General features: G+C 43.8%; 1 protein-coding gene and 1 long non-coding RNA gene across 12 annotated transcripts in view; one reads left to right on the forward strand and one right to left on the reverse strand.

Moving 5' to 3' along the window:
* The window catches only part of IQCA1 (IQ motif containing with AAA domain 1), a 192,448-nt gene that overhangs the window by 52,310 nt on the left and 126,022 nt on the right, over window positions 1–14,116 (reverse strand). For 4 of the 5 annotated variants that reach the window (XM_059727177.1, XM_019492023.2, XM_019492025.2 and 1 more), the window contains exons 10-12: window positions 10,004–10,084; window positions 1,551–1,657; window positions 969–1,055 (exon numbers count right to left, since the gene is read on the reverse strand). In XM_059727177.1, the coding sequence (XP_059583160.1) occupies window positions 969–1,055; window positions 1,551–1,657; window positions 10,004–10,084 (275 nt within the window). The remainder of the gene's footprint in view (window positions 1–968; window positions 1,056–1,550; window positions 1,658–10,003; window positions 10,085–14,116) is intronic. The other variant, XM_014594399.3, reaches the window with a different exon arrangement.
* Window positions 1–14,116, forward strand: part of LOC106738522 (uncharacterized) — a 137,720-nt gene that overhangs the window by 26,338 nt on the left and 97,266 nt on the right. The gene's annotated exons all lie outside the window — the stretch shown is intronic.

The following is a 14,116-nucleotide window of genomic DNA, read 5'->3' on the forward strand; positions in this document are numbered from 1 at the left end:
CTGTTTTGTCAGCCTTGCAACAGACCATGAACATAATGATTTCATGAAACTACACCCTGCTGGGGATGGATGGTGTGGTGGGGTTGTCTGTGGTGGGGCAGCCCCCAGGAAATGACACACCTGTGCCTCCTTGGTGAAAGGTGAGGATGGGGTGCTGGAAGGCCTCAGCCCCCACTGCCTTTTGAGTTGCTTGTAGAGGGCCAAGGTCCACTGGGAGGGACCTGAGGCCTGGGGGGTGAGTAGCCCAGTGAGGGGCTAAGGCCCAGTGCAGGGTCTGAAGCCTACAGAGTGAATTGTGGCCCAGTGAGGGATCAAGGTGGTCCAGTGAGGGGCCAAGGCCCACTGAGTGGTACCTAAGGCCTGAGTGGGCCAGAGGCCAAGTGCAGCTCAGTGAAGGGCTGGGAGAGTAGTATGTTAAAAAGGATGCCATAAGTGAGGCATGGGTCATGGTGTAGGGACGGTTTGGAGCAGTATGTTTGGCTCAAGACACCAGGGCTGCAAATGGGGCAGCCTCCTGCATCACATCTATTCATTTTACATCAAAGTTATGGCAGGTGAGGACAGGGCAGACTGCCCTAAAATAGGGGGAGGAGGGGCATCTATCTCTTTGGGTGCCTGGGGACCCCTGCTGTTACATTTAGAATTGTCCTTTGCACGTGACAAAGTGCTGAGCACCAACTCCCCATGACTTTAGTTGGAACTGCGGGTGCCCGTCACTAGAAAGTGAGATCGATGTTAGCATTCTTCTTTCAAAATGACTTCTCTTGTCCTGAACAATATTTATAATAGAAGTCAGTTAATACTACAAGTTAAAATACTATAAAGAAAATGGCTTAAAGAGACCTTACATGTGACTTAAGGTTTTCCAACCACTTAGGTTGGGGGTTTTGCCATTGACTTCAGTGGAACAAGGATATCACTCTTAATATTCAGAGTTACACTGGCTAATTACAGCTTTCTGCACTCACCTTCTTTCCACTTCTTTTCTTCTTGTCCTTCTCTCTGTCTACTGCCAGTTTTAAATTCTTCAGTTCCTGTCTCATGAGCTCATCAACCTATTGAGGCAGACAGATTAAGTGAATCTTTTTCTAAGTCTCTAGACAACTGAATCTTTTTCCACTACTTAGGCAAATGTTCATCCAAACAAACATCTAAAGAAAAGAATGGAGAATGGAATTCTAGAGAAGGCAAGGTTTAGATGTCAGGGTCACCTCTTGCAACTAGAGAGAAACTCGCATTCAAAGAACTGCTAATACAATTGTCTTGTTATTGTAAGCCGGTGATTTTCAACCAGAGTGTCACAGCCACAATATTAGCACTGTTAGGTATGCAAACATCTACACATGATTCACAAGATAAAACTAGATTTCAAACGGGAATCCATAGTGTCAAAACATTTTGACCTGTTGTGGTCGTTCTGTGTTCTTTTCAGCAGAAGAATTGCTCTGTTATTTTTTGATAGTCAAGAAATGAGTGAAAGTTAAGAGCTGGCATTTTCTGGGGGGGTGCCTTGATTCTAAAAAGATTGAGAACTACTGTTGCAAGCACACCTGCACTCTGATTTCTTCCTTCACTTCTTTCCGCTTTTCTTCTTTGACTAGTTCTGGGTCATACTCCTGATGAAAATTCCATCCCTCCTCTCTGTGCTGCCAAACATCTGGCCATAAGAAAGAGAGAGGGAAGAAAGTTATTGAAAACATTGGATTTCCAACCATTTCTAATGGAAAATTCAGTAGCTGTAAACATCTTCTATTAAATTAATTGTATAAAAGTAGGAAGTGCTAGGGAAGCCAGCTAAGATCAGAGCTCTTTTGTGTCTGTCTTAATGCCCAGATCTCGGGTTATTGCTTGAGGTTTTTCATGTGTAGTTTTAGGTAATGATACACTACCAGATGAATTCTGTCATCCTCTTTCTTTTGTTGGAATACCTTTTTGCCTCCCTCTTGCCAACTGCATCAAACCTAGACTTCAACTATGGGGAAGTCACAAAATGTACTCCTGCCACAAGAAACATATATTCCCAAAAGACATATACACATAGGAGAAGGCAGATTGGGAGACGAGAGGGTTGGTGTTTAAAACATTAACTGTTCCTGTTCATTATTGAAATTCTTGCTGTTTCATAAGCCTGAGGTTGAATGGGCATTTGACTGATGTAAGTTAGCATTTGTGCCTCACTGAAGTAGTCTTAGCAGTAATTTGAAGATGTACCTGTGGCACTGCCATTGGAAACCATTCTATTTTTAAGGGGAAGGATAGAAAGCATGAATGTGAGATTGATATATGAACAGGGCAGTGAAGATAGCATCAATGGAAGAACAAACGGGTCTGTGAAAAAAAATCCAACCTGGAGGTGGAGCAGGACTATGCAGAGCCTCAAAAAGGAAGGCAAAAACTTTAAACCAGATAAAATAGGCAAACTGTGTGTCTGTCTGATCCTGGGCAAGGGTGCTTCAGAGTTTTTTGCTCCTGGGAGTGTTGTTTGAATGTGCGCCCGGGAGCAAACACTCTGGAGTATATTGCTCTGAAATTTTTTCGTGCACAGCACATGGAGCCCAGTTGGAGCAGCCTGGACTGGCAGGGGTGAGTCTGCCAGCCCAGGGATGCTCTGACTGGGCTCCATGTCTTGCAGAGGGGCTGGCTGGCAGCCAGTGCCCATACTGAAGCACCCTCGTACCTCAGCCAGCCCCCACTGCAGCACATAGAGCCCACTAAGAGCAGTCCTGGGCTGGCAGGGGACTCAGTGTGCAGCAGTGGGATTTGCTGAGGCCTGAGGGTGCTTCAGCATGGGTCTGTTAGCTAGCCCTGTGCTGAAGCACCCTTGTGCCTCAGCCAGCCCCTCACTGTACATAAAGCCTGGCTGAAGCAGCTTGGGCTGGCAGGCTGACCCTTTGGGTTCCCTGCTAGCCCAGGACTGTTCCAGCTGGGCTTCATGTGCTGCAGTGGGGGGGGGAGGGGGGGCAAGGGGCTGGCTGAAGCACAAGAGGGCTACTCATGCCTCAGCCAGCCACTCTGCAGCATGTGGAACCCGGTCAGAGCAGCCCTGGGTTAACAGGCTGACCTCCAGGTCCCCTGCCAGCCTGGTCTGCTTCGAGTGGGCTGAATGTGCTGCCTAGGAGCTGGCTGGGGCATTAGGGTGCTTCAGCACAAGGGCTGCCTGCTGGCTAGGCCAGCACTGAAGCACCCTTGTGCCCCAGCCAGCCCTGTCACCATCTACACATGCACTGCAGCGCACAAAACACTGCTGCCACAGGGTAGTACTTGTGCTTAGTCAGATTATCATATGCAGCATTACGTGTAGATGGTGATGTTTTATAGCAGAGCTAATTAGTCAGATCTGCAGTCTCATATAGATGTGCCCAAAGTAGAGGAAAAATAATACGGTCCATCTGGTATTGCACCACTGCTTTTTCATGCTGCATGTTCAAAGCACAAGCAATAAGTAGACTGCATTTCAGGCACAGAAGGAAATCTGCATCTCTGACAAAATTCCTCTTTATTTTAAAACATCTAATGATTTCATCTGTATCCTTTTATTTCAATGGAAAGTGTTTTTTTGTTTTCAAGAAAGTTCACTGATATGGGCAAACTGTATTGGAAATGTATGGTATTAACAGGGTATGAAATTAGTAAAGGAAACTTCTCTTCTCTATTTTATAATTCTTGGATTAATTTAAAAGGAAAAGCCCATAACTCTACTTTTCCCCATGTTTTGAGTCGTAGTATGTCTTTAGAATGACAGCTTGCCTCCAACAATAGCTGATAGTTCAATTTCCTAGTGATTTAAGGTGACAGTTCTCCAAAACACAGGCTCTTTTATGAAGGTGTTTTTTATGGGGTACTTGTTTCTATAACCAATATAGTTTCTAAAATACTGCAAATTCAGGGAGAGAGTCGTAGGCTAGAAATGACATTGTCAAATGAAGCATATCGGTTGTGTCTCTGCAAGCAGGGAAAGTCAGGCAGGCACTCCTGAGACTTGAAGTCCTAATCCAGTCAAACCCTGTGAGCCCCTGTCCTGGGTGATAGGAGAGTGCAGGCAGCTCCAGCTGCCTGTGCTCTCCCATCATAAAGCAAATAGACTTGTGGCATAATTTATTACAACTTTTCTCATGGATACAATATGGCTATAACAAAAGGTATGGATGTATGTCTATTTGGTGTCACTTATAAATATTTTTATGGCACAAAGGTGATAAAAGGTGATGTCTGTTTCTACCAGTAGTAACCATAGGAGATCATTCACGGTTTAGTCTGTTGACTATAATATTGGCTGCTCTCTCTCACTTGACAATTCTCTTCTATTTCTATGACGTGCAAGTAATGCATGTTGCAGGTAAGTAATCTTTTTCTTTTTATAACTAAAAATGGTAAATATTAAAGGACAGTAAATTTCTGGTAATGAAGAAAGGCACTCAGGGGTATAGGTGTCAGTTTCCTTCAGTTACTCCAGTCCTTTCAAATAACATGATAGATGCCACACGGTATTTCAAAGATGAAAGTTCACTTGCCCTAGACAGAAGGCACCTCATTCAGGGTTATCCTAGTTTGGAATTTCAGCCTTGGGGAATTGGGATATTACATAGGAGTTATGTGATTTTTTTTTAAGTGCTTTCCTGGCTGGGTCACCAGGTTGTAAATGCTGTTTTCACAGGAATATTAGGCTTTAGGAATTTATTTTTTTTTTTCATAGATGGATCCATACTTCTTGTTTATTATTTTCATAATTGTTTATTGCTGTTCTGTTAATCAATTAGTAGGTCATATTCTCTACAAATAAATCTGTGGTAGCCTCCTTCACACAACTTGCCTTTGACAGTCCATGACACCCAGTTTACTGAATACGAAATTAGTCCCTAGGTTAGAGGTCTCTTATTTTAGAATATTGATCACTAGCTGGTTTCCAACTCAGGATCTTTATTTTTTTTTTTTTTATTATAGTTAAATAAAATGTTTCTAACTTATTTTTAAACCAGGGTTAGAAGGTTAAGGATGTTATGCTTACACTGACTAGTCAAGTGTACATAGTGTTTGGTTACATACAGGGTCATTTTGTTATGGGATTTTTTTTGGGGGTGCAATGCCAATACATGCAATTTTCTATATTCATACTTCTGTTAAATCTCTCTATAGATGATAGCAGCTGCTTTTTGAGCTAACATGACTGCCAGCCTCAGCACCTATGGAGTACCTGCCCATTCTTAGCAAGTTTAGCTTTTTCATTACTGATAATATTTTTTTTTCTTTTCATTTTTAATGGCAGACAGGAGTCTTTTATCAATAAAGAGGATTATTTTATCTTTATTATCAGGCCTTTTTTCTTAAATATGAAATTTCCAATCTGCTGATTAACAAGGTTTAAGATCATTTGATGTAAGACAAAAATGTCTGAGCAGATCCAAAAACATTGTCAACTAGGAGAGGAAGGATGGTCTGACAATTAGACCACTAGCTTGGATTATGAGAGAAACAGGCTCAGTTCCTCTTCTACCTCAGACATCCTGTGTGACCATGGGCAAGTGAAGAGCTTCTGTTTCCTCTCTGTAAAATGGCACTTTCCTATTTCAGGGATGTTGTAAGGATAAGAGATTTGTCACAGAACACTTAGGGGAGCACTTGCTTGTGATTCCAAGCCTTACATAGTCTCTTGGAATAGCCCCTGAATCCAGCCTAGGCATAGCTTCTAGAGAGGATGAGCCCCTGGCTCCTGGGACTCTGAGACCCAGCCTTTTTGTTCCTTACCTCCCTAGTTATTTGTAGCCCCCTTCAGAGAGCTACCTTCTGGCTGGGCTTCTGGGGAGGGACTTTACATTTTTGAGGGGACAGAATACATCAGAGCAAGCAGCTCTTCTTAAACCACTACAACTTTTATTGAACAGCAGCAGTACAACAGGCAGAGTCCTTATGCTCTAAAGCCCAAGCAGTGCTTATCAGGAAATCCCAACTACACATTTGGTCGAGACCCCGCTCCCCACCCTGGTACTGTTGCCCACAGGGAGCAGGGCTTGGAGCTGCTGCTAGGAAGCAGCCACTGCAGCAGCCAAGCAGACAGAGGGGAGGGGAAGGGAGGTGGATGGAGCCATTCTTGGTGCCACCGGAGAGGGAAGGACTGGGTCCCCCCACAGCTCAAGGCCCTACGCATGTGCCTAGTTTGCCTATGGATTAATCCAGCCCTGACCCCAACCTGACTACAGTATGGAAGCTAATGAAATTAATTATTTACAATGGAAAATCCACAGTGTGGTCTGCCACAGCACTAGATTCAGAAAGGGTGCAGTGGCATAGTCGCACCTCCCTTTCAGACCATGCCATAGCAGCAACAGCCAGGGATGTCTTTTAAGTCCCCAAAGCATGCAAGAATGCTTTACTTTCCCTTTGTGTTTAGTGGCATATCTCTTCCCCTGCCTGCTGCTGCCAGTGTTCCAGCTGTCTCTGGCTACCTGGCCTGGTCCCCTCAAGTGTTCCCTGCTAGCCTGGGAGCAAATGCAGGGAAAGGGCACCCACTGCTAACACTGCTGCCTTTTCCAGATGAGCTGGGCCCCCTGTGTTAAAGATTTTTAAATTTTTAAGGATTTTTGCAATTCCTGTGCAGTGCAGCCCTGGCTGGAGCAGGGCAGGAGTGGCTCTGGAGCTTCTCAGCCCTCAGGGCAGCTTGGGACAAGGGTGATGTTGAGCAGGGGAGGGGTGGGGACATGCTGGCGAGCACAGAGGATAAAGGGAGGGGTGCTGAGAGTGGTGGGGTGGGGGAATTCTTACCTGAATCAGGCCCTAACAAAAAAAAAAAAAGTCCCTATGTGCTACTTCCACATCATAGTCTGCCTGCCTCAGTGGGGAGAAGGGAAGCTGGGAATAAAGGTGCAGCCACTTTTGCAGTACTAGCTCCTGTTCCTTCACCCCCTTACAAAGCCCTGCCCATGGTCTACCATCTCACCCAACAATACAATTAGTCCAATGAAAAATATCACCAATGTATGCTTCTCCTATATTTCCCAAACCATCAAAGTTAGAACAATCCTCCAACCCCTTGTCAGGAAAAAAGCCTCAGAGAGAGAGTCTTAGCAGTTATCTCTCAAGACTCCCAGCCTCCTTATCCTGTCTTTTCTCTCCCTCTCTCCCTTGTCTCTGGATATAGCATTTTTCAGGATCTTCTCTCAGATATGCTGTCCTTCTCCAGTGCCTCCCTGGCTCCAGAAACAGCAGGGAGTTCCTTCAAGTGCAGGGCTTGGTGTGTCAATATTTGCAGAGTAATTCTTTGTTTGCTTAATGGCGTATTCTCCCCTAATGGAGCACTGGGGCATGTTCTTTCTAGACCTGAAGAAGGGCACATCATGACAGAAACATTTCCCAACATGTCTCCCAAATACACAGTTGATCTAATAATAGATATCACAAACAAACCCTTGCCTATTCTTCCAAACATAATTAATAAGCCAAGTAACTTTAGGCCAGTCAGTCTTACCTCTATCCCTGGGAAAATACTGGAAAAAATCATCAAAGAGCGCATTTGTGAAGGCCCAGCAGGGGAAATGATGCTGAAAGGAAACCAGCACGGGTTCATCACAGGTAGATCCTGCCTGACAAACCTTATAGCCTTTTATGACCAGGTCACACACTGCCCTGACATTAGAGCTGAGGCAGATGTCATCTACCTGGATTTTAAAAAGGCTTTGACCCAGTTTTGCATTCTATTCTCATAGGGAAGCTAGCAGGCTGTGGAGTGGGTGCCTACACAGTCAGGCGGGTGGCCAACTGGCTTAAGGACCGCACCCAGAGAGTGGTGGTAGATGGGTCGTTCTCGGCTTGTAAGGAGGTGGGCAGTGGGGTCCCGCAGGGTTCGGTCCTTGGACCAGTGTTATTTAACATCTTCATCAGTGATTTGGACGAGGGTGTGGAAAGCACCCTCTCCAAGTTCAACAATGATACCAAGTTATGGGGCAAAATTAACACACCGGAGGGCAGGGAGCAGATACAGGCCAACCTGGACAGGTTGGATCAATGGGCAGAGAGAAATAGGATGCAGTTCAACAAAGATAAATGTGAGGTACTCCGCCCAGGAAGGAGGAATCCCCAGCACACCTATAGGTTGGGGGATGACCTCCTTAGGAGCTCAGAGGCTGAGAGAGATCTTGGAGTCATAGTTGATGCCAAGATGAACATGAGCCGGCAGCATAACGAGGCTATCAACAAGGCCAATTGCACCTTGTCATGTATTAGCAGATGCATGACCAACAGCTCAAGGGAGGTGATGCTTCCCCTCTATGTGGTGTTGGTCAGGCTGCAGTTGGAGTACTGTGTCCAGTTTTGGGTAACACACTTCAAAAGGGACTCGGAGAATCTGGAGAGGGTTCAGAGGAGGGCCACTCACATGATTAGTGGCCTCCGTGAAAGATCCTACGAGGGAAGGTTAAGAGATCTGGATCTCTTCAGCCTTCACAAGAGACGTCTGAGGGTAGACCTTGTAGCCGCCTATAAGTTTATCAAGGGAGGACAACAGGGAATTGGTGATGTGCTATTTACCAGAGGGCCCCAGGGAGTAACTAGGAATAATGGGTGCAAACTAGTGGAGGGCAGATTTAGATTAGACATTAGGAAGAAATATCTTACAATAAGTGTGGTCAGAATCTAACATGGGCTTCCAAGAGAGGTAGTACTATCACCTAACTTGGAGGTCTTCAAGAGGAGGCTTGATAGTCACCTAGTTGGGGTCATCTGACCTTGGTCCTCTTTTCTGCCAGGGGCAGGGGGTCAGACACGATGATCCATTGTGGTCCCTTCCAACTCTACAATCTATGAATAAAGCCCTTCTCTCCCTGTGTACCAGCAAGTTAGGAAAGCTGAGGCATGCAATATTATAATAATACTAGCAAATTGCCTGTCAAGAATGACGGGGGGTGAGGGAGGGTGGTGGGGACGGAGTGCTGCCGTCCACCACCCCGTGCCACCGCTGCTTCCTAGGAACAGGGTGGGGTGGGGGGAAGTTTGCCCTGCTATCCCCTCCATCCCCCTCTGCCAGCATTCTACACTGCCGCTGCCTCCAAGGAGCAGGGCTGGGGGAGGGCCAGTGTTGGAGGGCCAAATACATATGTCTGGTAGTTTATACTAACATCTCAAGAACAATTGGTGCCTCTGCCATACATATAAATTATGCAGATACTACATTCATAGGCAGGCAGAGGTTACTTTCTTTAGACTACAGTACATAAAATGTGTGTTGTAAGTACAGCCGGGAGAAATTTTGGCAGTGAATACTAAATTCACCAACAAAAATTGCAATGGGGTGAGAGGGGGGAGCTTGGGGGAGGGTTAAATTCCACAAACTGACTTTTCTGGAATCTTTTCCCCCCATTTTCAACTATAAATAGGTGAATTATTTTGAGATTCCAAAGTCTTTTTGCTGCTTGAAAGCTTGTGAAAAGTTAAAACTATTAAAGTTTTTTTTAATTTTTGCTTTGAAATTGAACTCTATAAAATGGACAGAAAATGATTAAATAATATGAAAATTAGACGTGTTGTTTCAGATTGCTCTGAATTGAATTTTTTGTGGGGGATTGTTCATAGAATAAAAATATTCTACTATTCACACATTTCTAGTGGATGGTAGTGACAATTATAATTTAGGTTCCTGTTGTAAAGCCTTGTCCTCAGTCATGCATATTAATGCTTGTTTATTAGATTTAAAATGTTTAAGTTTATTCACTGCCAAATGAGGATATCAGTGGTAACTCTGAAAGATTACAATCTAGCGTTTTTATGAAATAACAGAACAAAAATATGTTCCCAGTATAAAAAATATGGATGTGTTCTGAATAGTTTCGTGATGGAAGCAACCACAAATTAAAACTTGAAATTTGAAAGATGCCTTAGAATGTGCTTGTGAAAAAGTGTTCTTGAATTGATTTGGAGACTTTGGAAAACTGCAGTTTACACATAAACAATATATTTTTGAGTAATATTAATCCAAACAAGAATAATATAGCATTCTGAGCAAGCATTCTTTGCTTACCTATCTTGTAAGGTAGTAAAATGTACTGAGGGCTAGTTGCAAATGAGGTAGGCAAGGTGCAGTAAATAGGAACCAATAACACTGAAATGCAGAGATATGTGCAAGATCATGGATTAGATAGTGGATTAAATAGTTTTAAGCATAAATAAAGAAAAACAAAAAATGGAGCAAACATGGAAAACTTCAGACTCTTTATGTATGTAAGTTGACCATGCATAGAACCACAGCTATTCTTTCAATCTTTTGGGTAGTATTGTTCCTTCTTCAAGGATTCTGGGTGTTATGTACATAACATATGGGCTAAGTACAGACAATCAGAAAGCCTGAATCTATTCAATCTTCATGGATTAGTCTAAACTGCATAGATTGAACCGCTAAGCAAGTGAACAGACATTCACTTTTGATTCCAGAAATGCAGCCACATCCCTGCAGTAGCCCAGGCTAGAATCTAGGGGGCACTAGACATGCCTCCCTGCTGGGCTGGAGCAGGCAGCTTGGGCTAAGGTTAACCCTCCCCACACCACAAGGTGCAGGGTGGTTTGCAGGGGAGGTACAAACCATCCTGGGATGCTGGGGGACTGTGAGTTACCTGGAAACTGGAGAGGAACTGGGATAGAAGTTCAATAAACTTATTTAACCTAAATCAGTTAAGCCTGATACTACATCCATCCATGTTTATCTTAAACCGGTTGAAGCAGTTTATGTGCACTGAACTTTTGTTGTGCTGGTTTGAACAGATTTGAATTGAGTTCTGATCACTTCTACCTGTTTATGTATAATGTCTGCCCCTAGCCATACAGGCTGAAGTATACAGTTACTGCCTTGGGTCTGCTCAACAGCTTTGATGGGCTGGACTAAACACTAATGCACAGAATTGAGTTAAAACTGAATCCTAGGTTGCAGTTCCAGTCTTATCACAAAATATCCTAGCAAAGTCTTTGATCTAAAGAGGCTCATTGTTAAAGGCTCCTGGAAACATAAGCAAGTGTGTAATGTGGACACATAATTTATCCAATAATTTATCAAGACTTGTAAAACTTCATATTTTGAGCCCCTGAAAATGTATCCTCTTAAGGAGGATTAAAAAATAACATACTTTGGCTACATGTAGAATTTATAGCAACATGTACACATCTGTTTTTAGTTAAGCTTTTAATAATTAACTTGCCCCCTATCCGCGCTCAAGCAGGAGAAATAACAAATGGATATGTTTTGCAAGAGCTAACTGTTAAATTTGGGACTCTGCCCCCACTCCACCCACATCTCTAGAGACTACTCTTATTCTCAGTAACATACATTAGTGCAAATGCTTAAAAATACTATTTAAATGCCTGAAGATGCGTGGACCCCAAAAATAGTATGCTATTGGAACTTGCTATTCAAATTTTATACACTTTGTAAATGAGCACAAATTAATGAAGCTGTTGGCAGTCAGTTTGCAAAATTTCTGAGAGCTGAAAAATTAGCTTTTAAGTTTTTAATTGCCTCCATGGAAGGCTAGGGACCATGGAAGCACAGTTGTAGCACCCCTACTCATTAAGAGGGGATAGTGTGCTTCATGAAGCCCGACCAGCAGTAACTTGAAGGAGGACTTGCCTTCTCCTTGCTTCCTTCTGTAGAGGCTGCCATCAATAATGCTACTAATGCATTGTTCCTTACCAGGGAGAGAGGAGGAGCAAGATTAGGAGCCACTGATTGTACCCATCTCTCTGCCTCTATTTTGAATCCATGCTGGGAGAAGACACAAACTAGCCTTAAGCATGCTAGGCAGGAAGCACAAAAATACCTCACAAGTTAAAGACCTGTATCTTCTGCCTTTATGTGTGTGTATGCAGTGCATATACAACTCCTGTTGATTTCAGTGGGAACCATATGTGTGCACTCAATGGCAGAATATGGAGCTAAGACCCCTTCTTTGATTCTTTGCCATACAGCAACTCTGATTTATAATATATAAGAGAAATTCCACTTGTTAGTAAGGTAGAGGTCAGGGAGAAGTTGGCTGATATAAAGTTGGAAATTAGTTGTGAACTTGTTCTTCCCACGGCCGACCCACATCAGACATGAAACTTGAAGCCAGTTATTATAATACCTCTTGAGAACAATGGAGAACTTCAGATGAGGAATTTAGCAAGTCAGTAGCACTGCAGAGTTCTAAAGGAAAGATTTTTTCAAAATTCCAACTTTCTCATAAGGGAAATATGGATGGAAATGGGTGATACTCCAAGGGAAACTCAAGAGCTTTGATTATGAGTTTGGTCTCAGGCATTTCCAGGTCAGATAATTATTCTAACTGGTGCTTGTCTGAACCTTTGAGACATTAATTGGTCCTTGGACCGATACTCTTCAATGTCTTCATCAGTGACTTGGACAAAGGAGTGAAGTGTATTCTGTCCAAGTTTGCAGATGACACAAAACTGTGGGTAGAAGTGGACACGCCAGAGGGCAGGGAACAACTACAAGCAGACCTGGACAGGTTGGACATATGGGCAGAAAACAACAGAATGCAATTCAACAAGGAGAAATGCAAAGTGCTGCACCTAGGGAGGAAAAATGTCCAGCATACCTACTGCCTAGGAAATGACCTACTTGGTGGAACGGAAGTGGAAAGGGATCTTGGAGTCCTAGTGGACTCCAAGATGAACATGAGTCAGCAGTGTGACGAAACCTTCAGAAAAGCTAATGGCACTTTATCGTGCATCAGCAGATGCATGACAAACAGATCCAAGGAAGTGACACTTCCCCTCTATCGGGTGCTGGTCAGACCGCAGTTGGAATGCTGCATGCAGTTTTGGGCGCCACACTTCAAAAGGGATGTGGATAACCTGGAGAGGGTCCAGAGAAGAGCCACTCGGATGGTTAAGGGCTTTCAGGCCAAGCCCTATGAGGAGAGACTGGGGCACATGGACCTCTTCAGCCTCCGCAAGAGAAGGTTGAGAGGTGACCTTGTGGCTGCCTATAAGTTCATCACGGGGGCACAGAAGGGAATTGGTGAGGTTTTATTCACCAAGGCGCCCCCGGGGGTTACAAGAAATAATGGCCACAAGCTAGCAGAGAGCAGATTTAGACTGGACATTAGGAAGAACTTCTTCACAGTTAGAGTGGCCAGGGTCTGGAACGGGCTGCCAAGGGAGGTGGTGCTCTCCCCTACCCTGGGGGTCTTCAAGAGGAGGTTAGATATGCATCTAGCTGGGGTCATCTGAACCCAGCACTCTTTCCTGCCTATGCAGGGGGTCGGACTCGATGATCTATTGAGGTCCCTTCTGACCCTAGCATCTATGAATCACCCTAGGGCCTAAAGGTCACCTTTTGCATTTACTCACTCCTTTATTTTTCCCCTCTCCGGCCCTTTTGTTGGGGAGGCTTAGTGGCTTGTTCATTTGTCTGTTTAGGGTGTGTGTTGCAGACCAGTGGATGGGAGACGGGGACAAAGAAGGTGCATGGAGGAGGGAAGAGAATGGAGGTGGTAGAAAGAATCCTGGAACATTTCAAACTTTTGAATAAAAACATCATTTTTTATGTTCATTTACAGAAAAAATGGATTTCTTTTCCATGAAACAGTCAGTAGGTCTCTACCTTACAAATATTTTTGTAAAAATAAAACTTTCAATTTTTAAAAAATTACAATAACTTTTGTAAGAAATGAAAGAGCTAAAAATCAGTTGCTTTTCACATTTTTTTTCTTTTAGAAAAAAAATCTATATTTCATTTTAAAAATAAATTTGAATACAAAAACCTGCCCAGCTACAATGTAAGAAGGAGTGAACCAAACAGGTATGTTGATGAATGTGACAAAAGATAGTGAACAGAATGTAAGAGATTCTGGCTGTAACCTGAACTACCAGGTAGTACTTTCTATTTAGTGACTAGTCATTGCTAGAGACCTACTTAAATTGCAGTGAGACCAAACAATTTTCAGGGGTTGGTCATGGCATAAAGAGCAAGTTTCATGGATATTTCTTGCATGTGCTTCTCTGGCCCTGCCCTTCACTGCTGATTGGCAGAAAGGCCCTGGTGGGAGGCGGAGGGATGAGAGGTGGCCACTAGGGCTGTGCAAAGCTTCAGTTGCTGATTTGATTTGGAGGAGATTCAGCCTGATTCGGTGGCCAAATC

Source organism: Alligator mississippiensis, chromosome 4, assembly GCF_030867095.1.
Source record: "Alligator mississippiensis isolate rAllMis1 chromosome 4, rAllMis1, whole genome shotgun sequence".
Lineage (NCBI taxonomy): Eukaryota > Metazoa > Chordata > Crocodylia > Alligatoridae > Alligator > Alligator mississippiensis.